The sequence below is a fragment of the Trachypithecus francoisi genome, unplaced genomic scaffold (assembly GCF_009764315.1).
Source record: "Trachypithecus francoisi isolate TF-2019V2 unplaced genomic scaffold, Tfra_2.0 Lachesis_group10, whole genome shotgun sequence".
Taxonomy (NCBI): Eukaryota; Metazoa; Chordata; class Mammalia; order Primates; family Cercopithecidae; genus Trachypithecus; species Trachypithecus francoisi.
In genome coordinates this window covers 49619249-49644923 of record NW_022681455.1, presented here as the reverse complement: position 1 = coordinate 49644923, position 25675 = coordinate 49619249, and the positions used below count along the sequence as shown (strand labels likewise).

Below are 25675 nucleotides of genomic sequence, written 5' to 3'. Positions count from 1 at the left end.
GGACTCAGAGGAAGACAGGAAGATGTGGGAAAGTTTGGAACTTCCTTGAGACTTGTTAAATGGCTTAGACCAAAATGGTGATAGTGAGATGGGGAACTTGTTGGGAAATGGAGTAAAGGTCACTCTTACTATACAAAGAGGCTGGCATAGTTTTGCCGCTGCCCTAAAGATCTGTGGAACTTGAGAGAGATAATTTAGGGTATCTGGAGGAAGAAATCTCTTAGCTGCAAAGCATTTGAGAGGTGACAGAGCATGAAAGTTTAGAAAATTTTCAGCCTGATGATGCAGTAGAAAAGAAAAACCCATTTTCTGGGGAGAAATTTAATCCAGCTGCAGAAATTTGCATTAAGTAATCAGGAGTCAAATGTTCCCTCATCACCAAGACGATGGGGAAAATGTCTCCAGGGCATGTCAGAGACCTTCATGGCTGTCCCTTCCATCACAGGCCAGGAGGACTAGGAGGGAAAAATGGTTTTATGGGCAAGGCCCAGGGCTTCCCTGCTCTTTGCAACCTCAGGACATGGTGCTCTGTATCCCAGCTGTGTCAGCTCCAGTCATGGCTAAAAGGGGTCAATGTACAGCTCCAGCTGTTTCTTCAGAGGGTACAAGCCCCAAGTCTTGGCAGTTTACATGTGGTATTGGGACTATGGAAGCACAGAAGTCAAGAATTGAGGTTTGGGAACTTCTGCCTAGATTTCACAGGATGTATGGAAGTGCCTGAATGTCCAGACAGAAACTTGCTGTAGGAGAAGTGCCATCATGAAGAACCTCTGCTAGGGCAGTGCAGAAGAGAAATGTGGGGTGCAAACCCAAACACAGAGTCCCAGCTAAAGCACTGTGTAGTGGAGCTGAGAAAAGGGCCACCATCGTCCAGACCCCAGAATGGTAAATCCACTGACAGCTTGCACCCAGCACCTGGAAAAGCCACAGACACTCAACTCTAGCTGTGAAAGTAGCCTGGAGAGGGGGCTGTACCCTGCAAAGTCACAGGGGCAGAGCTGTCCAAGGCCATGGGAACCCACCTCTCACATCAGCATGACCTGGATGTAAGACATAGAGTCAAAGGACATCATTTTGGAAATTTAAGATTTAAGGACTGCCCACTGGATTTCAGGCCTGCATGGGGCCTGTAGCTGCTTTGTTTTTGCCATTTTCTCGCATTTGGAATGGGAGTATTTACCCAATGCCTATACCCCCATTGTGTCTAGGAAGTAACTAACTTGCTTTTTATTTTGCACGCTCACAGGTGGAAGGGACTTGCCTTGTCTCAGATGAAACTGTGGACTTTTGAGTTAATTCTGAAATGAATTAAGACTTTGGGGGACTGTTGGGAAGGCATGATTGGTTTTGAAATGCAAGAACATGAGATTTGGGAGGGGTTGGAGCAAAATGAGATGGTTTGTCTGTGTTCCCACTCAAATCTCATCTTGAATTGTAGTTCCCATAATTCCCATGTGTTGTGGGAGGGAACTAGTGGGAGGTAATTGAATCATGGGGGCCAGTCATTCCTGCACTGTTCTTGTGACTGTGAATAAATCTCATGAGAACTGATGGTTTTATAAAGGGGAGTTATCCTACACAAGCTCTCTTGCCTGCTGCCATGTAAAACACGACTTTGTGCCTCCTTTACCTTTCACCATGATTGTGAGGCCTCTCCAGCCTTGTGGAACTGTGAGTCAATTAAACTCTTTTCTTTTACAGATTGCCCAGTCCTGGGTATGTCTTTATTAGAACTGTGAGAACAGACCAATACATTAGGACTTGCAAGATATCCTATTGCAAGACATAAAAGTAGAATAGAACAAAATTAACAACATAAATTAAACTCTACTAATGAATGAGATGATGCTGAGGATGTTGATGCTGCTGATGGTGGTGGTGATGGTAATGACGATGGTGAAATTGTATCCTGTCAGGTTCTGGTTACCAACCTCAAATCCAAATTTATTTTTAGCAGAAAAGTAGGACAAATTTTAAATTATAATAAAACCACTGATTATAATGATACTTAATTTGTCATAGGCACTGTGTAAACTTACTGTGTATTTATTTTCTAATCCTCAAAACAACCCTTGGAATACACATGTTAAGAAGAAATACTTATGATAAAATTGGGGTTTAGAAAGATATAAGCAATTTGCCCAAGATCAAATGTTTAGTAAATGAAAGTGCTTAGTCAGATTCTAACCCACATTTGTCTGCCTCCAAAACCTGTGTTTTAACCACTGCATTATATAGGCAGCATTGTTTATCAGGTAGGAATTTAGGCCAAATTTGTCTACATGGATCTATTGTCTCCAACAGATTTGCCAAAATATTTCTTGGTCTTCACTAACATCAATCAACTTTTAAAGGGTGAGAATATAATCTTTGTGGGAAAATGAGTTTACTCAGTGAAAATATCAAGTTGAGTGATCTTATATCCCTGTATTCTAAACAAAAATTGTAGAATTCAAAGCACTTGCTGATGTTTTCCAAGATAAGGCACTGTGAGCTTAAAATATATAAAGATATAAACAGACAAACAAATATTTACACATAGAGAGAGATGCAATTGTTTTTTACACAACTGATAAATGTGGGGGGTTTTATGCATGTCATCAACTAATAGCTAAGAAACAGGTTTGGCTATTTGAAAATGGCTAAATATAGTGGTCTCCTTTAAGATTGAGCCTAACTGTGATAATCCTTCATATACACCAATATCAAAACATAAAAGTTTGTTAGATGTTAGATGTACACCCGAGTTTACATGTTTATTCTGGATATATTTCACATGTACTCTGTACCAGATACTGGAGACATGAGGAGGTAAATAAAACACATGCCCTCATGGAGCCTTATGAAGTATTAGTCCCATTTTACAGATGAGGAAACTGAAGCTCAGAGCGATTCACTGGTTATCCAAAGACACACAGCTAGTAAACAATTAGAATGGAATATAAATTACTAGCTAGCGTAGAGCTGACACAGTGTTTTTGATCAGTGTGATGTGTCTCTAAATGTGAAAGATGCCAGGTACAGTGGCTCATGCCTGTAATCCCAGCACTTTCGGAGGCTGAGGCTGAGGTCAGGAGTTCGAGACCAACCTGGCCAACATGGTGAAATCCCATCTCTACTGAAAATACAAAATTAACCAGGTGTGGTGGCACATGCCTGTAGTCCCAGCTACTTGGGAGGCTGAGACAGGAGAATCGCTTGAACCTGGGAGGCAGAGGCTGCAGTGAGCCGAGATCACACCACTGCACTCTAGCCTGGGCAAGACAGAGTGAGACTCCATCTCAAAAAAATAAATAAATAAATAAATGAAAATAATCAGTAATAAATAAATAAATGTGAAAGACACAACTTATCACAGTCAGGGAGATGGGATTGCTAAGAACAGTGTAGGATTCTAATGCCTTCAGATTTCTTCGCTTTTATAGTTTTCACTATCCTCTTTTATTTTCTGTTAACAACTTTCAGGAAAATGCTTGAAATAAAAAACACTGAGTTGTTATGATCTCAGGGGGCAGCAAAGAATGGGAGAAAAGAGCAAGGAAAACGTAGGCACCTGGTTCCCTCCACCCTGCTATCTTGGCCCAAAACAGAGTGCAAAATTTGCTGTGCTACTGGGCAGAATTTTTTAAGTAAATCAAGCCAGCATTTTCTGTTTTGGTATAAAACATTTAAAGAAAATGAAAGTTTTATATTAGTTACTATTAATCCTTAAAAGCATAGTTGATTTAGATGAAGATTTCTCCACAGCAGCATCCTTAACACTTTGAGCCCAATACTTCCTTGTGGGAAGCTGTCCTATTCACCACAGGATGTTTGGCAGCATCCCTCAGGACATCAGTGGCACCACTCTACCTACTCAAGTTGCAACAACCACAAATGTCTCCAGACATTGTCAAATGTACTCTGGGGGCTAATATTACCTCTTGTTGAGAATCACTGATTTAGACAAGACTTGACAATCCTTAAAACCTGTTGGAAGATTTCTCCAAAGTGCAAACCCCTAAAGAAATTCCTTTTCTTCTATGAAATGGACACTGTATTCCTTTGGTGGCAGAGCCTTGTACCACACAACTATAGTTGTGGCCCTCTCCCTGGTCCCCAACCACAAACTCTTAAAGCAGGATAAATGATAATGCAATAATCCTAGTTGTTTATAAACCTTTTTATTCGTACCTTTCATACCGAATCATTCAAGAACCTCCACAACTTTTTAAGCTCTTATTAATTTAAATAATAAATGAGGTTCTTAAGCCCCCTTGTGGCAAAAAGCAGTAACAATAATTACATCAGAAGAGGGAAAAATATTGAAGCACAGTTAATATATGAAATTTCTTTACCCCAATATAAAATGTCTGGTTTTCCATCAAAGGGGAAGAGGGGTGAGCTCTGCAGAACAATTGTTCCACTAAGAGAAATTATGAAATTAATAAAACAATTTCTTAAATTAGTTGGTGTGTTAGTTCGTTTTCACACTGCTGATAAAAACATACCTGAGACTGGCAATTTATGAAAGAAAGAGGTTTATTTGACTTACAGTTCCACATGTCTGGGGAGGCCTCACAATCATGGTGGAAGGCAAGGAGGAGCAAGTCACGTCTTACATGGGTGACAGCAGGCAAAGAGAGAGCTTGTGCAGAGAACTCCTGTTTATAAAACCATCAGATTGCCAGGCGTGGTGGCTTACACCTATAATCCAGCACTTTGGGAGGCCAAGGAGAGTGGATCACAAGGTCAGGAGTTCGAGACCAGCCTGACTGACCAACATGGTGAAACCCTGTCCCCACTAAAAATACCAAAATTAGTCGTCCATGGTGGCCCATGCCTGTAACCCAAGCTATTTGGGAGGCTGAGACAGGAGAATCACTTGAGCCTAGGAGGCGGGTGTTGCAGTGAGCCGAGATTGCACCACTGCACTCCAGCCCACTCACTATCACGAGAACAGCACAAGAAGGACCTGCCTCCATTATTCAGTCATCTGCCACCAGGTCCATCCCACAACACATGGGATTACGGGAGCTACAAGATGAGATTTGGGTGGAGACAGAGCCAAACCATATCAGTTGGTAACTGCGCAGTTTAAAATCAATAGATTACAGGGAGAACCAGAGTGCTCTAAGAAAAAAAAAAAAAGAATGTTAGAAAAAACTTTGTGTAATTGAAAAAAATGAACAAAATGAAAAAAACTGAGTCCTTATTTTTATTCTACTTTGTGACTATAAACAAGTTACCTAACTTCTCTGTGTCTTAGAGTCTTGACCTAAATGCGAAATAAAATAAATTGTAGAGCTAAGACACTTCAGACATCATGTAATCCAAGTATTCCTTAAAAAAAAACTGAGTCCCATAAAGGTTTAGTAAAACCATAGTAAGAATCATGCATATCCTCTAAGTTCCCCTCCAATTTATTCTATGATCTAGATCAAATTTTTACATATAAAAATTAAATACCGGCAAATCGATGTGTAAAGAAAAATGAATATATGTGATTATCTATACTTCAAAAAGCAGAAAGGGAAACAAGTTGATATTAACTGACAAGTGCCCACCAGCGAGTCAGGTAAAAATCTCAGTTCCAGGGTACCCTGGGTAGGTATAGGATAGGAATCAACACCTTAAGGATCAACACTTGAGGGAAAAGGATTTGAGGAGAGAAGTAGAAGTCCTCAGCTGACCCTGCAGGAGGCTCTGAAGCTAGGATTGTCCAGGTTTAGGTGGTCATTTTCTGAAACAAGGGGTTGCTCATGTGAATCGGTTTTTGTATCCAGACTACCCTAGGGAAGAGCTACGACCTTGAGCAAAACAACAGCATTTTCCAGAGAGAATTGAGAGCTTAGGGCTTCATCTGGCAGCACTCCTGACAGCCAGGGAAAATGGGAGGTATGTCTTTTGATCTGAAGGGAGCATCTGGGTAGCGCATCTTAGCATCCATTGCAGTAGACAAGCCTGAGTAGTGTACCATAGTCTCTTACCCTCAACACCCTGAGCCTGATGGCAGAACAGAAGTAGAGAGGAGCCAAGAAGTAGTAACGTCTCTGTGTGCCTCGGAAGCCAGAGCTCTGCTTTGGTCATTTTATTCCCCTTACAGTGCTCAATGAACAGAGAAATCAGGAAAGTCAGGTTGGAGTTCAAATCCTGACTTCAACCTTTGGGCAAATTAATTGACCTTTAATGTCGGTTTCTTCTGGGACATATTTTCTAGGCATATCCTCCCTCATACCTATTTCCACTTAAACCTCTGGCCACAATGGTAATGTTTAATTAAAAAGAGACTATGGGGCCAGGCATGGTGGGTCACACCTGTAATCCCAGCACTTTGGGAGGCCGAGGAGAGCAGATCACCTGAGGTCAGGAGTTCAAGACCAGCCTGGCCAACATGGTGAAACCTTGTCTCTACTAAAACACAAAACTTAGCCAGGCACAGTGGCATGCGCCTGTAATCCCAGCTACTACTTGGGACGCTGAGGCAGGAGAATTTCTTGAACCTGGGAGGCGGAGATTGCAGTGAGTCGGGTTCATGCCACTGCACTCCATCTTGGGCGACAGAGCAAGACTCCATCTCCCGCCCCCCCCGGTCCCACCACAAAAAGAGAGAGAGAGAGACTATGGTACCCCACTCAGGTTTGTCCACTGTAGTGGATGCTTTATGTACTGTCCAGATCCTCCCTTCAGATCAAAGGACTATTTCCAGTCAAAAATGTCAATTTCATATATGGCTTATCCATATATATGTCTTACCAACTTAGTTGTCAGTTTCTTGAAGAGTTCATATTTTCGCTCTCTTGCATTTGATCATATGTTTTATTGGTATAATACTTTATTGTACCCCAATCCTCCTACACAGGTGATCCCACTTGGATTATTCTGTGAAATAGGGCCTTTACAATGTTGCAGATGAAAAACTGAAGCTCATAGAGAGTAAGTGACTTGCCCAGGGTCACACAATCATGTGATTGAATTCAGGTGCCTGAGCCCATATCCCCAGACACCAAATTGAATATTTGCTACTGAAGAGGATACAGCCTTTATGTTTATTAATGCTTCATGGTTCATAAAGTGCTAACAGAGATTATCCCATTTGACTCAAATAATGATCTGGTAAGATTTTTGTGGCTGGTGCTATTATACACATTTGATGAATGGAGACTCATCCATCAAAGAAACATACTGCTTCCTATCTGATATGCAAGCTACTAGGCCAAGTTAAAGAGAGTCAAGTATGAATGTGCCCAAACTCCTTCAATCAAGAAATTCACAATCTAGTGCAGGAGATGGACACCTTATTGACTATTATTGTTTGACAAATGCTAAATAAATGCTAATATAGCATGACAAATGATAAAGCTGAATTATATACACAAAGCTATGTAAATGAAAAGAGAAAATATTCTGTTTCCTGGGAGTATTGGTAAAGTGCAAGAAAGGGTGATGCTTGCTCTGTGCTTTGTAAGGCCGTCTTCACATGGAAAACAATGAAAAATTCCTCAGGAACAGGATGAAAGACACACTGTTGTAATAGTGCATAGTCTTCCCAATAAAAAGCTCCAACACTGAATAACTTGCCAAAGTCTCTTGGTTGGTAAGTAGTCAAGCTGGCGTTGGAACTAAACTTTTGCTTCCCAGATAATGCTCTCTTTTCCCAGTGTGTTATACAAAGGTGGTAGCACTTAATACGTGGGTTATACTATGATGCAATACTTTCTTCATGCTCTCCTAATGCAGATTTTTTTTCCTTTACTCTTTTCCAGTGTTCCAAGATATACATGTTATGATATTTGTTGGGTTTGGCTTCCTCATGACCTTCCTGAAGAAGTATGGCTTCAGCAGTGTGGGTATCAACCTACTCATTGCTGCTTTGGGCCTCCAGTGGGGCACTGTTGTACAGGGAATCCTGCATAGCCAGGGACAGAAAATTACCATTGGAATCAAAAAGTGAGCATCTTTACTATGGGCTGAATGTTTGTGTCCTCCAGAATTCATATATTACACTCTTAACCTGCAACATGATGATATTAAGAGGTGGGGGGTTTGGGAGGTGACCAGGTCATGAAGGCAGAGTGTTTATGAATGAGGTCAGCATCCTTGTGAAAGAGGTCCACAGGAGACTCCTCACCCCTTCCACTATGTGAGAACATAGCTGGAAGGCACCACTTACCAACCAGAAAGGGAGCCCTCATCAGACACCAAGTCTGTCAGCATCTTGATCTTGGGCTTCCCAGTCTCCAAAACCATAAGAAATAAATTTATGTTATTTATAAACAACCCAGTTTATGGTATTTTGTTATAGCAGTACAAACGGACTAAAACAATTATTTATGTTTCAGCCATTGCATTTTCAGATCAATCGTTTCTCTGGTAGTCCACTGTCATTTACTGTACCGACTGGCAAATTGCCTCCCTTATGTAACAGAAAATTGTTGAAATTCAAAAATCTGAATCAATGCCTTGCTCTACTGAGCTGGATAATACATTCATATCTGTAACCTCTCTGGTTTGACTTTGAGGGTATGAGAAACCCTCCTCCATAAAAGTATTATTCCTTCCATCTCAGCTACAGGGAGCAAAAATTTCCCATTCGTTATTTTTCAGATTTTTTCTAAAATGTAAACATGTATTCTTGTTGTGCAATAGTAAACTCACACTCCAGAAATAATTAACTTATTAAATCAACGAACATAAAGTAAAACCCTAAATGAGATAAAAGGTAAGTTAAAATATGTACATTAGAGCAACTAAAGACACTCTTTAGTTGGAGGAGGAGTAGGAAGTGGGAGATGATGAGTAAGTCTGGGAAGCACCGGATGGGCCTGGTGGGAGATGTGATTGCACTTTGGTCAGTTTTATGTTAGGTGTGCATTACTCTTCAATTTATTCTTGTTTCCCCTCAGCATGATAAATGCAGACTTCAGTACAGCCACAGTTCTGATATCTTTTGGAGCTGTCCTGGGAAAAACGAGCCCCACCCAAATGCTGATCATGACAATTATAGAAATTGCTGTATTTGCTGGCAATGAATATCTGGTTGGTGAAATATTTAAGGTAAGAGTTAGAAAATTTATACTTACCTAGCTTTGGGCATCAGTTCTGGCAACAAAAAACAATGGGTGTCTACGGTATATGGGAGCAAATCTTGGTGAGTGATACCATAGCAAATAGTAACAATAACCATCATTTACGGAGTGCCTACTGTTAAGTAGGAGTTTTGTAAATATTATCTCATTTCATCTTCACAACAACACTGCATGGTAGGTATTATTTTTATTATCATATATATACACCATAAAAACTGATTATCACAGATACTGAATGAGTTGCCAGAGTCTGAATTCACCTCGATTGTTCTGATTCCTCAACTCTTCTTTTGCCTATCAATGATCAATTCCTTTTTATATTTTTACTACTAGGTGAATAGCCCTATATAAAGCCTTGTAGTGGTTTTTGTTAAGGCCTCAGTCAAACTTTTTTCTCCACAAATATTTCATTGATTCCTCCCAGGAATAATAAATAAAGAACATTTTTGGGCACTCTCTAGTACTTTGTGATTTTGTTTACATTTCTATTAACATCAATTCAACTGCAAATATTTTTGACAACTTTCTAGATGTTAGGGACTCAATAACAAACAAAATATGAAAGTTCCTGTTTTTATAGAGCTTACACTCTAGTGGGAGAGACAGAAAACAAATAAAGAATTGCACATTCATCTACCCATCCAAAGACACAAACAAACAAATGTTAATATAAATTGCAATACATGTTATGAAAAATATGTATGGTGGGACTATGAGAAAGTGTAACTGGAAGATTAGTTTAGATTGTAGAATCAAGGAGGGGTTCCCTGAGGAAGTGACAGTTACACTGGACCTAAAAGATACCTAGAAGTTTTCAAGTAACTAGTGGAGAGAAACGTTCTTCAAGCCAAAGTAACAACAACCACAGTCTTGAAATGGTGATGAAGAACTAAAAGAAAACTTTTAGAGTAAGGTGAAAGGACTTGACTGATACCAGATGAAACCACCAACGTAAGTGGGTCCGATTAATAAAGACTCTGTCAACTCTGTGTGCTAGCTGAATGAAGACTTATTCGATGATTCCAAAGGGAAAAATAGAAGGTTATTTTGCCTACAAATATGTGAGCATTTCAAGAGAGGCACAGGCTCACATGGTATTTGGAAAGTCCAAGCATGATTAATCACCACCTCCCATCTTCCTGAAGCCACCTGGTGAAGCAAAGCAAGGTTTTCCAGCTGGGAGGGGACTAAGTGTTGCTGGGAGGGTAAAGATTGCTAGATAGCTCATATATACTGGGAAGATATTTGATTCATTCCAACCATGTGTGGATCTTCAAGGGGACTGGGTCTGTCTATGTCTAGCAAACAAAGGAACAACAACTAGGAGACCATTTTTACTTAAATTTGAAAATCTTTCATAAATAGATGTGTGTCATCTTACTGTCTATAAGTACAGATGAATGTCTAGAATTTGACCCTCTGAGTATTCCCTCTAGGGGATGGAAATGTAGAAAACTGGGTCAAATCCACACCATATCCTAAAGAGGAATCTAAATCTCTTCAAATGAATCTGGGACCTCAACTGGTTTTCAGGTCATCATAGAGCCAAATAAAAAAACAAATATGGGTAAAAACTCTGGTTTTTTGAAGTTTCAAGTCTTGAATTACAATTAAGTGAGCTTTAATTGCAATTTCAAGTGAACATATCATCTTCGTTTTTTATCACAAGCAGTATCTTTTTATTTATTTATTTAGTTGAGATTAGTTCTTGCTTTGTCACCTAGGTTGGAGTGCAATGTGACAATCATAGCTCACTGCAACCTCAAACTCCTGGGCTCAAGTCATTCTCCTGCCTCAGCCTCCCCAGTAGCTGGGACTACAAGGCAGGCACCACCATGCCAGGCTGTGCAATACATATTTCACTCAAAATCTCCATCACCTAGAGAAGTAACCTTGCATGTCTTGTGTGCCCACTAGGGAACTAGTGCTTTAGAAATATGGTCTTATCTAAGTCTCACCACAAACTCTGTTGAGTGTGGGTAATATTTCCCCATTTTACAGAACCCTTAGATCAGAGATGTTTAATAATTTGTCTAAAGTCACATCGCAAGGAAGTAACTGACCTAGGATTGAAAGTCAGTTGTGTGTGGCCCCAAATTCTGTGCTATTTCTATTTTACTCCCTGTTTTACCCCTCTTTCTCTGACACAATCTTTCTGTCCCTCTTTAATTTTTTTAAATTGTTTAACCAACAACGCAATTCTTTCATTGACTTTCCTCCCATAAATGAGTTTCAGGTTCACCTCTATTTATATGAATGTTATTTTGTCCCTTCAGGCTTCTGACATTGGAGCATCAATGACGATCCATGCCTTTGGGGCCTACTTTGGCTTGGCTGTAGCAGGCATCTTGTATCGATCTGGACTGAGAAGGGGGCATAAAAATGAAGAGTCTACTTACTACTCAGACTTGTTTGCAATGATTGGTGAGTATGGATAAACTTGCTTGAATCTTATCTATTTGAAAAGGGGCCAAGGAAGGTTAACTTCAACACAGGAGTGAGATGCTCAAAAAAAAATCCAAGCCAAGCATGGTAGTGAACGACGGTAGCCTCAGCTACTCAGGAGACTGAGGTGGGATTGCTTGAGCCCAGGAGTTTGAGTCCAGCCTGGGTAACACAGTGAGACTCTATCTCTAAAAAATAATAATAGTAAATTTAATTAAACTTTGAAAAAAGGAGGATCTTTTGCATACTACTTTATGCTGGCTCAATTCTCCTCTTTTCTCTTAACAGTAGATAATCAAGCCTAAAGAGATACATTGTCAGTGGCCAAAGGAAACTACATCCTCCAGGCTGGGCGCAGTGGCTCACACCTGTAATCCCAGCACTTTGGGAGGCCAAGGCGGGTGGATCACGAGGTCAGGAGTTCGAGACCAGCCTGACCAACATGCTGAAACCCCGTCTCTACTAAAAATACAAAAAAAAATGAGGTGGGCATGGTAGCCCGCACCTGTAATCCCAGATACTCAGGAGGCTGAGGCAGGAGAATTGCTTGAGCCCAGGAGGTGGAAGTTGCAGTGAGCAGAGATCGAGCCACTGCACTCCAGCCTGGGCGACAGAGGGACACTCTGTCTCAAAAATAAATAAATAAATAAAGCAAGCTGCATCTTTTGGACTGTCTTCCATATTCAGAACTAATATCCCCTCTTTGGGTTCACTACAGGGACTCTCTTTCTATGGATGTTTTGGCCCAGCTTTAACTCGGCCATTGCTGAACCTGGAGACAAACAGTCCAGGGCCATTGTAAACACATACTTCTCTCTCGCTGCCTCTGTGGTCACAGCCTTTGCCTTCTCCAGCCTAGTGGAGCACCGAGGCAAGCTCAACATGGTAAGTGCCGCCTTAGCCCTCATGGAAATTTCACTTCACGACACTGACAGTTGCTCAGATAAGTAGTAGGTAATTTCCACATCACTGCTGAACTCCGAAGACAAATCAGAAGTGGACTTTGTAGAATGTTTAAAAATAGCAACATTTATTCATTAATTCACTTATTCATCAAATCTGTACCCTAGGCTGGGTGCAGTGGCTCATGCCTGTAATCCCAGCACTTTGGGAGGCCTAAGCAGGAGGATTACCTGAGGTCAGGAGTTCGAGACCAGACTGGCCAACATGGTGAAACCCTGTCTCTAATAAAAATACAAAAAAAACACAAAAAGTTAACCAGACGTGGTGGTGGGCACCTGTAATCCCAGCTACTTAGGAGGCTGAGGCAGGAGAATCACTTGAACCTGGGAGGCGGAGGTTGCAGTGTGCCATTGTACTCCAGACTACGCAACAAGAGTAAAACTCCGTCTCACACACACACACACAAAATAATAATAATAAAAATTACCCTGGAAAATTAAAAAATGTTCTCAAGGAATTTACGGTCTAGTAGAGAATGAAGGTAGTCTTGTAAAAATCTTTGATTTGAGGTATATTTCTTTAATAATAGAGTTAACTGCTCCCAAGTTCTGAGAAAAGATTTCTTAGAAACAAGATTTATCAAACAGCAGAAAAAGAAAGTGGGATGATGCACACTGATTCTATTTCCCAACTGCAAACATTCCTCTCAAAGAAATAACAACCAAATGCAATGTGAGATCTTCAATAAGATACTGGAAAAAATTTCAGTGGGAATAATAGTGAAATTCAAATAAGGTCTTTACTAGTATGTTATCAATGCTAATTTCCTTTCCATGGTTATGTAAGATTAACATCTTATTTGAGAAAATGGACAAGGGATATATGGAAACATTCTGTAGTATTTTTACAACTTTTATGTGTCTGTGATTAGTTCAAAATAAAATATTTTTAAAATTTCCCCAGATTAGTCTCTTGAGTTTCTTGCCTATGAGCTAGAGAAACACCAGTAAAGGAGTAACCCGTCAGATCAGCCAGTCTACCTTTCTAGCTGGGTGGGGCAGGTGGGGTGGAGTGGGGAGGAAAAGGCTATTGTAATTTATTTATTTATTTATTTTTATTTTATTTATTTATTTATTTTTTTTTTGAGACGGAGTCTCGCTCTGTTGCCCAGGCTGGAGTGCAGTGACCGGATCTTGGCTCACTGCAAGCTCCGCCTCCTGGGTTTACGCCATTCTCCTGCCTCAGCCTCCCGAGTAGCTGGGACTACAGGCGCCCGCCACCTCGCCCAGCTAGTTTTTTTTTTTTTGTATTTTTTAGTAGAGACGGGGTTTCACCGGGTTAGCCAGGATGGTCTTGATCTCCTGACCTCGTGATCCGCCCGTCTCAGCCTCCCAAAGTGCTGGGATTACAGGCTTGAGCCACTGCGCCCGGCCTGTAATTTACTTTTTAAGCATAGCTGAGAACATGTATCTTAATTCTCCACAAATTGTCTCATGAGAGGTCATTAAAAACAAGAAAATAAAAAATTGCACAGTTCAGTGTTTCTCTTTTAAAAGTACGATGACCTCTGCTTCTCAGACAGAACAGCCAGACTGTAATTTTTCTGAGAAATTCTGCTAAACAAAAATTGATTCCTGGCCGGGCACGGTGGCTCATGCCTGTAATCCTAGTGCTTTGGGAGGCCAAGGCACGTGGATCACCTCAGGTCAGGAATTCCAGAACAGCCTGGCCAACATGGTGAAAGCCCATCTCTACTGAAAATACAAAAATTAACTGGACATGGTGGCGTGCACCTGTAATCCCAGCTACTAGGGAGGCTGAGGCAGCAGAATCACTTGAACCCAGGAGGTGGAGGTCGCAGTAAGCCAAAATCACGCCACTTCTCTCCAGCCTAGGAGACAGAGCAAGACTCCATCTCAAAAAAAAAAAAAAAAAATTCAATTCCTCTTTCCTTCATCCTCAAATGTCCTCAATCCAGTGACATTTGCAAAAACTATTGTCTTTCATATGTAATGTGTACATTTCAATGTCTCTACATTTCCTCTTTGAATATTGGAATATCATAGACTACAAAACACACGGTGGCCATAGTCATCTTTTGGTTCATGATAACCACAAATGTGTTCCAAAAACTGCACAAATAGACAAAACATTGCGAGAATATTTACTCTAAACACTCCTACCCTCCCACTACAACATCTTTTGATTTTCTCAAATGCCTTCCACCACTGGCCTTAATGAGTTAAACTGATTATTCATTCACTACAAGGGACTGGCAAGAAAGATACCAAATGTCAACTTCTCGAAAAAAAGACCTTCTATAAATCCAAACAACCCTCTTTTTAAAAAAGAACCAATAGCCCTTTCAGCTGAAGAATGTGATATGGGTTGCTTGAACTCTAGAATCCTCTGATCCTTCTGAATTCTCCATCCTCCAGCTTGCTTCGTTTATGTTTCTGCTGCTCACACAGGTTCACATTCAGAATGCCACCCTTGCTGGAGGAGTTGCCGTGGGCACTTGTGCGGATATGGCAATTCACCCATTCGGTTCTATGACCATTGGGAGCATTGCAGGAGTGGTCTCTGTGATTGGATACAAGTTCCTGACTGTAAGTATGGCAGATGTTCTGAGTCAAACTCTGAATATGCACCATTTTTCTCACATATCCCACCAGCAGAAAAAAGCTATAAAGTTTTATTTTATAAACATTTTTATTTGGAGGCCATTTGCCTTCTTTTAGGAAATACTACTCCCATTTCAGTGGTTCAGTGGCTCTACTCTGCCCTAACTTCTGTGTAACAGGAAAGAATCTGATATCAATTATTTATAATTTAGTTTGAATTAAATGTTAAGTACATGGACATTACTTTCCTTTGGAGTTGTTGTTATTTGTCTTAAGTAATTAAGGACTCTGCTCTTTTAAGAGATTTAGGATGTCAGCCAAGCATGGTGCCTCACACCTGTAATCCCAGCACTTTGGGAGGTTGAGGCAGGAGGATCACCTGAGGTCAGGAGTTCAAGATCAGCCTGGCCAACATGGTGAAACCCTCATCCCTACTAAAAAACAAAACAAAACACTACAAAAATTAGCCAGGCATGGTGCAGGCACCTGTAATCCCAGCTACTGGGGAGGCTGAGGCAGGAGAATTGCTTGAACTCGGGAGGTAGAGGTTGCAGTGAGCCAAGATGGCGCCATTAGCCTCCATCCTGGGTGACAGAGTGAGACTCCATCTCAAAAGAAAAAAGAAAGAGAGAGAGATTTAGGATGTCATCAGTAGGTGAGAAGCAGTAGGATGTGAAATGACTCCCTTCAAACCCATCCACTAAAGACTGAAATGGGCAGTTTTGCCACAAGTATCTACTCAAATCCTTTAACTTAAGTGGACTTCAGATGTGGATGGAGATCTGTGCTATACACAAAATTTCTTCTGGGTGGAGAAGAAAATGGGGAGATGTAGGTCAGAGAATGCAAAGTAGCAGAAATACAGAATGAACACTTCTCAATGCATAGCATCAGGATTATAGTAGTAAAATTGTACTGTATATCTGTATACAAGATTTATTCTAAATGAGATTTTTAGCTGCTTTTACCACAAAAACAAAAAAATAACTATATAAGATGATGGAGACGTTAATATTCTTCACTATAGTGACTTTTTTTACTCTCTATATGTACCTCATAACATCATGTTGTATACCTTAAATATACATAAAAAATACTTATAAAATAATTCTGCATGGAAGAATAGAGCTCAGCTATAGCTCTGCTTCAGTTCTATACGTTTAACAAAATAATAAACTTTCCTCCTTTTACAATTTTAGCCACTTTTTACTACTAAACTGAGGATCCATGATACATGTGGGGTCCATAACCTCCACGGCTTACCTGGTGTAATAGGAGGCCTTGCAGGCATTGCAGCAGTAGCATTGGGCGCCTCCAACACGTGAGTAAAAGAATGGGTTTTCCACCCCCTGTGGTCCCATGATGTTTTCTCTCACTTTGAGAAATTAGTGATGGGAGAGTTTTCATTTTAGCAGTTCTGACCATGGTCTGATTGTCTTTACTGGAGCCAAAGAGACGCACCTGAGAGAGAAGATCATTAGAATAAAATTATATTGGAAGAGGCATCTTAACTGAAATTGTTAATTTTAAAAAATTAACAATTTTATTTTAAATGTCTTTACCAGAAACAACTGTCTCCTAGCAGATAGGGAAATTTGATAATCACAGTTGGATTATAGAAGGCTTAGTCTTTTTCTTGATCCCTCCAAAATGGAGGAGGAGGCACATATGATGAACTGAACAGTCAGTTCCATCCAATCCATACAAAGAAGAATGAGTTGGAATAATACAGAAAGTAGTTAGTTCTACAGAATCAACAACACTGGTACATGGCCCCAACTCTGCTACTAACTAGTTACGTGACCTCTGAGGTATCACTCAGCATTTCTGGTTTTCAGTCTTCTCCTCTGTAAAATAAGAAGATTGGAATATTTATTCTCCAAAATCCCTTCTAGCTCTATCAGACGTAGATTCTTCCCTGAGTTGAGTATAAATGTTTACTTAAATGACCAGAGGAAAAACAACTATCAAGCAAACCCCGGAGAATGGAAGCGATGCCACAATATTGGAACGACTTGGTATGAACGTCATCCATGTGAAAAAGCTAGGAAGATCATAGAGTCCAGATCCCTCAGAGTAAATAAAGAAGAATCAGAATGCTCAATTTTTTACAATTGTGCATACTTTAAGGTCTGGGATACATGTGCAGAACTTGCAGGTTTATTACATAGGTATACATGCGCCATAGTGGTTTGCTGCACCCATCAACCAGTCATTTAGGTTTTAAGCCCTGTGTGCATTAAGTATTTGTCCTAATGCTCTCCCTCCCCTTGTACCCCACCTCCCAACAGGTCCGGTTGTATGATGTTCCCCTCCCTATGTCCATGTGTTCTCATTGTTCAACTCCCACTTATAAGTGAGAACATGTGGTGTTTGGTTTTCTGTTCCTGTGGTGTTAGTTTGCTGAGAATGATGGTTTCCAGCCTCATCTGTGTCCCTGCAAAGGACATGAACTCATTTTCTTTTATGGCTGCATAGTAGAACGCTCAATTTTTAAATCCAATTGAAAGCATGAAGAAAAGGGAAATATGTGTCTAAAAATGTCTGAATGACCACTAATTTAAAAAGAAAAATCTTATCTTCAATTTTAGCAGATTAAAATTTAACCCCGTTGAGATCAATAATAGTACATACTTGAAAAACTCATTTAATCATATCTCCTACTATGTAGTTTGCTTCCTTCTTCATATGTACAGTTGACACATTTCTTCTATATGTTTTTTAACCCTTTTTGCAAATTTAGAAGACAACTCCAGAATATGCACATCTTTTTCAGTTCCTGAGACTGCAGAAATCAAATGCGAAAATATTTTAATGCAAATTAAACGTGATAAAAGCATGTGTGAATGAGCTCAACTCCTCAGTGTTGCAGTGTGCATACACTGTGCAAACACACAAAGAGGTGCCTATGGTTAAGAATTCTTGAGCATCATGCCTAGACCAGTTTCACAGATGCAATAAAACTAGTCTATTTGGCTCTCAAAGGGCAGGCCTCGCTGGGTGGTCAGACATTGGGTAAGTCTCAGAGTTGTGGGTCTAGTCCTTGGAAATGCAGATTTAGAAACATCTTCTCAATTTATTCATTGGTGGGGTCAGGAGGTAGAGGAATATCAGAGGGGAAGGGGGGCAAGCCTTGAAGGTCCATTCACTTGGGTAAAATTTACATATCTCACACCAAATAAAATACCGCCTGAGAGCCAGGACTACTTACATGTGTCTATTCAGAATATTAAAATGCAAATCAGGTTTTTGATAAGCATAGAACAAGGGAAAGTTAATATTCTTAAGGGACATTTTTGCAAATTATGGCAGCATAACTTTAGTAATGCTGTCAATTTTGTATAAGTCATTGTTTTCCAAGTTTATTTGATCACAGAACACTTGTTATCAAAAATATCTTTTAAGACCTTGTAAAAGATCTTGGCAAATTCCTGTAAAAATAACAGGAAATTTACAAAAGAAGAAAATCAAATAAATAAGTATATATAAAATACTCAACTTCATTCATAATCAAAGAAATGCAAATTAAAACAAGCTACCAGTTTTTCACTTATCAAAGTGATAAGGCATGAATGAATAATAATAATACTGAATAGTGGCTAAAGTAAAAAATTGGAATCGGAATTGTACAATTTTCTATTTGGAAAAGTTCTTAAGAAGTGTATAGGCCAGGCGCAGTGGCTCAAACCTGTAATCCTAGCATTCTGGGAGGCCGAGGCAGGTGGATCATCTGAGGTCAGGAGTTTGAGACCAGTCTGGCCAATATGGAGCAACCCCGTCTCTACTAAAAATACAAAAGGACCTGGGCACGGTAGTGGGCGCCTATAATCGCAGCTACTTGGGAGGCTGAGTCAGGAGAATTGCTTGAATGTGGAGGGAGGAGATTGCAGTGAGCTGAGATCACCTCAATTTACTCCAGTCTGGCAACACAGCGAGACTCCGTCTCAAAAAAAGAGGTATATGTAGCCTTTTACTAATATTCTCATTTCTAGATAGGTTTTATATTAAGAAAATAATCAGACAAGTTCATAAGCTTGTTCAGAAGAGATGTTCTCACAGCATTTTTAAAAATATGAAACACTGGAAGCAACCAGTACTTTGCACAGTATAATACCCTGAAGCAATTCAAACTGTGGTCCAGATCTACAGTGACTCACATAAACAGACCCCTAAAACATATTTAATGGGAAAATAAGTAATATAGTATGATTGCATTTTTATAAAAATACATGTTTTTATTTTACATTTTTATTCTGATACAATCTGAGGAATATTAAACTTTTCTGCTTCTTTTTGTTATCTGCAGTTTCTAATGTTTTCACAATTATATGTTACTTGTGCAGTTTTTTATATATATTAAAATATTTAAACCTTTCAAATAAGGAGAAAAAAAAGGAATCTGAGTTTAGTGCATCCTCTCCCTTGGATGATGAGACTGGAAGACTAACAAAACTCTCATTTTCCTATTGTTTTATTCATTGGAGTCACTCATTCAATCTTTAAACAACTCTTTATTAACTGCCTGCTATGAGTGAGCCACTTTGCTAAGAAGATTCCCACATTCCTAGGTCATTCATCATTCATACAACACCTTTATGCACTTCAATGGCCTTTTATCACATTTTTTCATTACCAAAATTACAAACAATCTTTTACTAATTTCAGTTTAAGGCAATGACTTCTAATATGACATATAGAGATATACTTAAATATCTTCAATGAGATATCTCTACAATATATGTGGAAATTAGCTTTTCTGAACTTATTGATAGATTTTTCTAATTTTGTCATAACGATTTCATTAAAATGGAGTGAGGATAGATAGTAGCTCATGTTGTTTTATTTATTACTCTATCCTCAGTGCCTAGGAAAGAAACTGACAGAGAGTGGATACTCAATATTTATTAAATACATCAGATCAGGGATCAATTTTTTGAGAGTGCTAAACCCTTTCTAAGGAAAGTCTTATTTCCAAAGTTTACATTAAAAGATGATTCTCTTCTTTTAGGTGTATCTCAGAATTTTCTAACACTGCTCGAGTTTCAAAGAAAATAAGAATATGAAAGAAAAATTGTAACAAATGCTTAATTTGCTGGTGTATAATGTTACACTCTGGCCTGAAGATGGCAGTCATCCACACCTTCAGTGGGTGAGACTTTCTTTGATTGAGGTCCAGGAAAGACACTGATTCTGTTTTGTTTGTTTCCTTAGGTCTGTGGCCATGCAGGCAGCTGCACTGTGTTCCTCTATCGGAACAGCAGTTGTTGGAGGTCTGATTACAGGTCAGCATAAAAAGTGAACACTTCCCTGTATCTTATGCTCTCAGATTATTTACAATAGATAATGAATGAGCAAGTCAATTGCTAAATTCAAAAATGTTCTAATCTTCTGGCAGTAAAGTAATTATGCCAGCTAAAGGGGATGATTTTATAATAGGATATTAACTACTATGCAAGTAGATTTTCCTCTTCAGCATCACAACATGACTCATTTTCCCTCTACCGTCACAGGTTTAATTCTAAAGTTGCCTTTTTGGGGACAGCCATCTGACCAGGACTGCTATGATGATTCTGTTTATTGGGAGGTACTGTACAGTATTCTAAACAAGAATGTGAATGATGGCTTCATTAGTGAAAGCTTTACTCACTTCAAGCCTAGATATCTGTGTGGCATGTGTGTGATGAAATTGAATTAGCCTGGCATGGTAGCTCACACATGTAATCCCAGCACTTTGGGTGGCCGAAGCTGGAGGATAGTTTGCTGCCAGGAGTTCAGGACCAGCCTGGGCAACTCTCTACAAAAATAATAAATAATAAATTTTAAAATTTTCTTTCCATGGGATGTCAAGTGTAAAAGAAAAATACATAAATAAAAAGGAACTGAATGAACTACCTATTTATAGAGAGAAATTGAGATGACGTGCCCAGCCAGATAAAATCAAAAGTTATGGTATTTTCTAAAGCAGAAGTTAGATAAAGAAAAGAAAGAATTTAGTTAGTAAATGTTGTTTCACTCCTCTGAGAGCCATAAAAAAGCTATTCATAAAAATAATATTAATTATCAGAAATAGTGTGAGATTTTATACCATATATGGTCCACAGGTTTATTTGGTTAAAAAAAAAAAAAAAGAAATTTAACATAATTATAAACTATGCCATAGGTAAAAGTAGTCAAAAGCAAGTGAAATACATAAGGTTGAAGAATTTGAGTGAGTACACATCAAAAGTGAGTACACATCAAAATGAATAACAAAACATCAGCCTCTTTCTATCCTCCAGTTTCTCTTTACTCTATTGATACTTTTCCCCAATTATTTCCTGCAAAGCTTGAGAAGGATAGATGTTTGGGTGTTCTCAGCAAAATTTCAGGAAGAATTAGTTTGCAAAAGCAGGAATGTAGTCAGGGTGGGTGAGATAAATATTTTATTCTTTTATTTTTCTTCAACTCAAAAAATTTTTATTCCCAGTTATTTCCAAGCTTGAATAATAATTACCAAAAATATTTTTATTTCAATACTAACTTCTGACAAGCACAGTGAAATAAACTATTATTGCCTAGGTTGACAGAACTCGACAATCACTTCCATGGACATGGTGACCACAGCCAGCTGGAACCTGAAGTCTAAACACCATTCCTGGTCTCCAGCTTCCTTTCCCATGATCAAGAATCAAGTCCAAAAAAAAAAAAAAAAAAAAAAAAAGGCAGTAACCAAACCAAAGAACGTGTGGACCAGAGTGAATAGATCCTATGTCTCAAATGGCTAGTGTAAAAATGTCCTTATGTCTGATGCTGTCTCTTGCTCTTCAATGATTAATTGAGGGGATGTGACTCATAAAACAGACAATCAAATAGATCTTCTCCAGGAGTCCCAAAATGCTTTTGGCAGTGAGTAAATACAGAGTAAACATATCAGTTTCTTAATGTAGACACTATGTCTTCAATTCCCAAAATTATAAAACTGAAACCTGTGAAGAAATAATAGATGTGAGAAATCTATGTAAAAAAAACAAATTAAAGAAATGCATATGTGTAAAGTAGTAATATGATGATTTTAGGTAGTGCTTTCTATTTTAAAAATGTTCTAGTTAGTAATGTTGTATCCTTGCCTGAATATTATTCCCAATTCCTTTTGCATGTTTACTATTTGCAATGAGCTCAAATGCTATCTGATCAAAGTCTATTTTGTATAAAATGTCCAATAATTAAATATTGTTATAAAATAAAACATTAGTCTTTGACTCTCCTTTCTTTGGTAATTGGAATTCATGTCAGTAACAAGCACATGTGCGCACTCCACACACACACACACACACACTTCATATTTAGTCCACACTCAATTTAAATATATTATTTATCATGTATTTGCTATTTTAAAAAATCAAGTTAATGACTCATTATAAAATGTTGTAAAAAGTTAAATTTTAGAAAAGATAACTGACATAGTCAAAACATCATTTTTAAGAAAAATCAAATCACTTATTTTTTCTATCTGGAAGCTTTTAAGATTTTTCTTCTAGCCTTGGAGTCCTGAAATTTCCCAAGATATATCTAGGTATCAACAAGGCAATCAGTCCTCCCAAAATTAACAGAACGCTAGCTTCTGAATGAACTTAAAAATTATAACTAAGAGTGGATTATTTAATATTTTATTCCTTGAAAAAATACATAATGTGTATTTTATTCATATATCTTACTTGACATTGTTGACTTCTTTTAAACACACATCAGAACTTCTTTCAAATAGGTGTTTTGGAGTGTGCTCACTTATAAAGTCCACTGTTCTCTCCCTTCTGATCTTTACAAAAAATCATTTTCATTACCAGGGTAATGAGACCTCCTCCCCGCTCTGCTGGTCATAAAGCAAATCTTGGAGGGCCTTGGGTATACTCAGGAACATGTAAGTCAGTCTGTCATTTTTATGTGCTAAGGAACTGGCTCATGATCATCTTCACTCCCTGGCTTGTAAACATTCTCTCCTGCCTTTCTACAGGGCAATTCTTGTAAGTAAAAAAGCCTTATTTTTCAAATTCTGAGTTAGTGGTCTTCTTTTCACAGTAGAATAATATCTTTTTTATCTATTTTGCCTGGAATTTGGTGAAGCATTTCAATTGTAATACTTGAGTCTTCTGTTCAGATACATTTTGTTCTACTATTTAGTAACTTTGTCCTCTTCAACTGTTAATTTTTTCTTTTTCTGGCACTCTGTTATTCATATGGAAAGTCTGCTTGGTCTCTTATCCAAGAGCTTCCCGATCTTTATTTCATTGGTTCTATTCATCCATTTCATCAATTTATTTTTGTTTGTTTCATTGTTTGCAAATCATGGTCCGTTTTTGTAGGTCCAGCAAATCTGTGTGTGTGTGTGTGTGTGTGTGTGTGTGTGCACATGCATGTATATATGCCATACTTGAATTTCCTTACTTTTATAATTTTGTTTATTGGAGAGGAGCTACTTTTGTTCAAGTTCAAAATCTGTCTTCAAAACTTACATAACATTATACTTTATCTGTTCACACACACAAAAAAAATTTAGGATGTTAACTAACACTCTATTTATGATAATAGAAATCTCAAGCTATACTTAACATGATCAATTTCAGGAAGTTTTTTTTTTTTTCTTATCTAAATCTGAAAGATTGACTCATGATTACTAACTGAAATTTCAGACTCTTTGGTGAAAGCTACAATCTTCAAGCTTCCCCAACCCTTTTTTCCATAGTCTGTAACCTGTTTCTTGCACAAGACAACAGAACTCTGCTGAAGAGGGGATAGGGGGACTTCTCTAGTAGCTGTGTTTTGTTAGGAGCCACTTACTTTGTGTGTTTTCTTGATTCTCTTCACTTTGAGTGCTGGAACCATTAGGTGGATTGTCTGTTTTCTTTTTGTCTATTCACTGAGGGTTAAATTCCAGCTGCTGAGATACCTTGGGTGGCAAAAATCTTAAAAATGAAGGAAGGGACAGTAATCTCTGGCTGAATGGATTAAAGTTTTGCCAGATGCCAAAACAGAACTCTCCTGGATTGGCACCTAAAGGAAATCTCTTTGTTCTTTAGTTTTTCAGCTGCCAAAGCTTCCTGTTATCTTAGAATCAGGGCCAAAAGAAGCTCAATGTATCTGCCAAGCCCTCCTGCCACCTATGGGGGACCAGAAAGACCACTGTCATTTCAGGAACACTCAATTGAGAAGCTACATCACCATCCACTGGGAATTCACAAATCTCTGCAAACCAGCAGTACATTACCCCATGTCTCTCTACAACTGCCTCCAGACTTTCCTCCAACACAGAGGAGGGAAGTTCTCTGTAGGTTTTGTCATTAGTGTATTCCCAGAATCTAAAGGTTTCACATCCTTCAGGCCAGGTTAATGCTTAGCTCAGGAGAGGTCCTATAGTTTAATTGTGGACAAGGTAAGAGGGACACATTGCAGCTCCCATCTCCCCACTTAAATAAGGTTTAAAGATGTCACTCCATGTATTTTACAACTCGATAATGTTCCATGTTCCATTTAAAGTATGCTCTTTTAAGAGCAAACACAATTTATTTATTTCTTTGTAACCCTCACATCTTCAATAGAGCACATGTTTTAGGGAAGCTTGTTTAGTGGATGAATGGATAAATAATTGAATGACTTGAAAAACCAAGGCAATCAGCCTCAAAGAAGCAAAAGGACCCTTTTTAAAATTTATCTGGTTACTCATTTATTCAATAATAATTCATTAAGCACTGGCTAAGTTTGACTCTATAAATACAAAGTCATATAAAATAAAGCTCTTGACCACAGAAAAAAAATTGTTTGCAGCTTTTCCTAGAGTAGAGCTGGTGGATCAGTGACATACTAAAGTGTCTATACTAACAGGTGCTGTTATGGTAGCATACAGGGTGGTACACATAGGAAGAGACAAGAACCTAAATCAAATTCAGCCACTCAAGGAAAACTTATCAGAAAAATTTTTTAAATGACATAAACAAAGCATACAGCTAAGCAGAGACTGGATTAAGAACAAACTCTACTGAAAATAAAACTGATACTCTTTTCTCTGGAGACCACCCTGCTCATGCAATGAAAGATTGGAAGTCTGCTCGATCAATTTCTTCTTCTCTTTTTGAAGATAGAAGTTATTTGTGTAAGAGTGTGAGTGCTAACGTGGAGTAGGTCGGCGGGGGAGATTAGTAAATGGGAAGAGTTAACAAACCCATGAACTATCGGATCTCTCCACTCTTCCCTTTATTTCCTGAGCCACCTTCCTCTACCCCTGCCCAACTCCAGACCTAAGTTCCCTTCTATTTTAGGAGTATAAAATCTAGTCTTTTCTAACTAATAATTTTGGCTTTTATCTTGGCCTTATTTTGATGGGTGTTCATTGAAAATCTCTCAGAATAGTATCTATTCCAGCTTCATCTAACTTAAATGACAGCAGTTATAGTGCACCCTGGTTTTGTTAACCAGACACTTCCAAGAATTAATTTGATAGAAAGTATAATTCCATCAGGCTGGGCGCAGTGGCTCACACCTGTAATCCCAGCACTTTGGGAGACCGAGGCGGGCAGATCACCTGAGGTCAGCAGTTCGAGATCAGCCTGGCCATGGTAATATCCTCCCCTACTAAAAATACAAAAATTAGCCAGGCGTTGGGGC

The 25675-nt window shown here is 38.8% G+C and overlaps 1 protein-coding gene across 1 annotated transcript in view; it reads left to right on the top strand.

Annotated features, from left to right (window-relative positions):
* Positions 1 to 21740, top strand: part of RHAG (Rh associated glycoprotein) — a 29620-nt gene extending 7880 nt beyond the window's left edge. Inside the window, exons 2-10 of the mRNA XM_033217414.1 lie at positions 7746 to 7929; positions 8886 to 9036; positions 11345 to 11492; positions 12232 to 12398; positions 14888 to 15025; positions 16240 to 16361; positions 20252 to 20322; positions 20551 to 20628; positions 21591 to 21740. Coding sequence (XP_033073305.1) covers positions 7746 to 7929; positions 8886 to 9036; positions 11345 to 11492; positions 12232 to 12398; positions 14888 to 15025; positions 16240 to 16361; positions 20252 to 20322; positions 20551 to 20628; positions 21591 to 21598 — 1067 coding nt within the window. The 3' untranslated portion in view covers positions 21599 to 21740. The remainder of the gene's footprint in view (positions 1 to 7745; positions 7930 to 8885; positions 9037 to 11344; positions 11493 to 12231; positions 12399 to 14887; positions 15026 to 16239; positions 16362 to 20251; positions 20323 to 20550; positions 20629 to 21590) is intronic.
* Positions 21741 to 25675: the final 3935 nt, after the last annotated feature.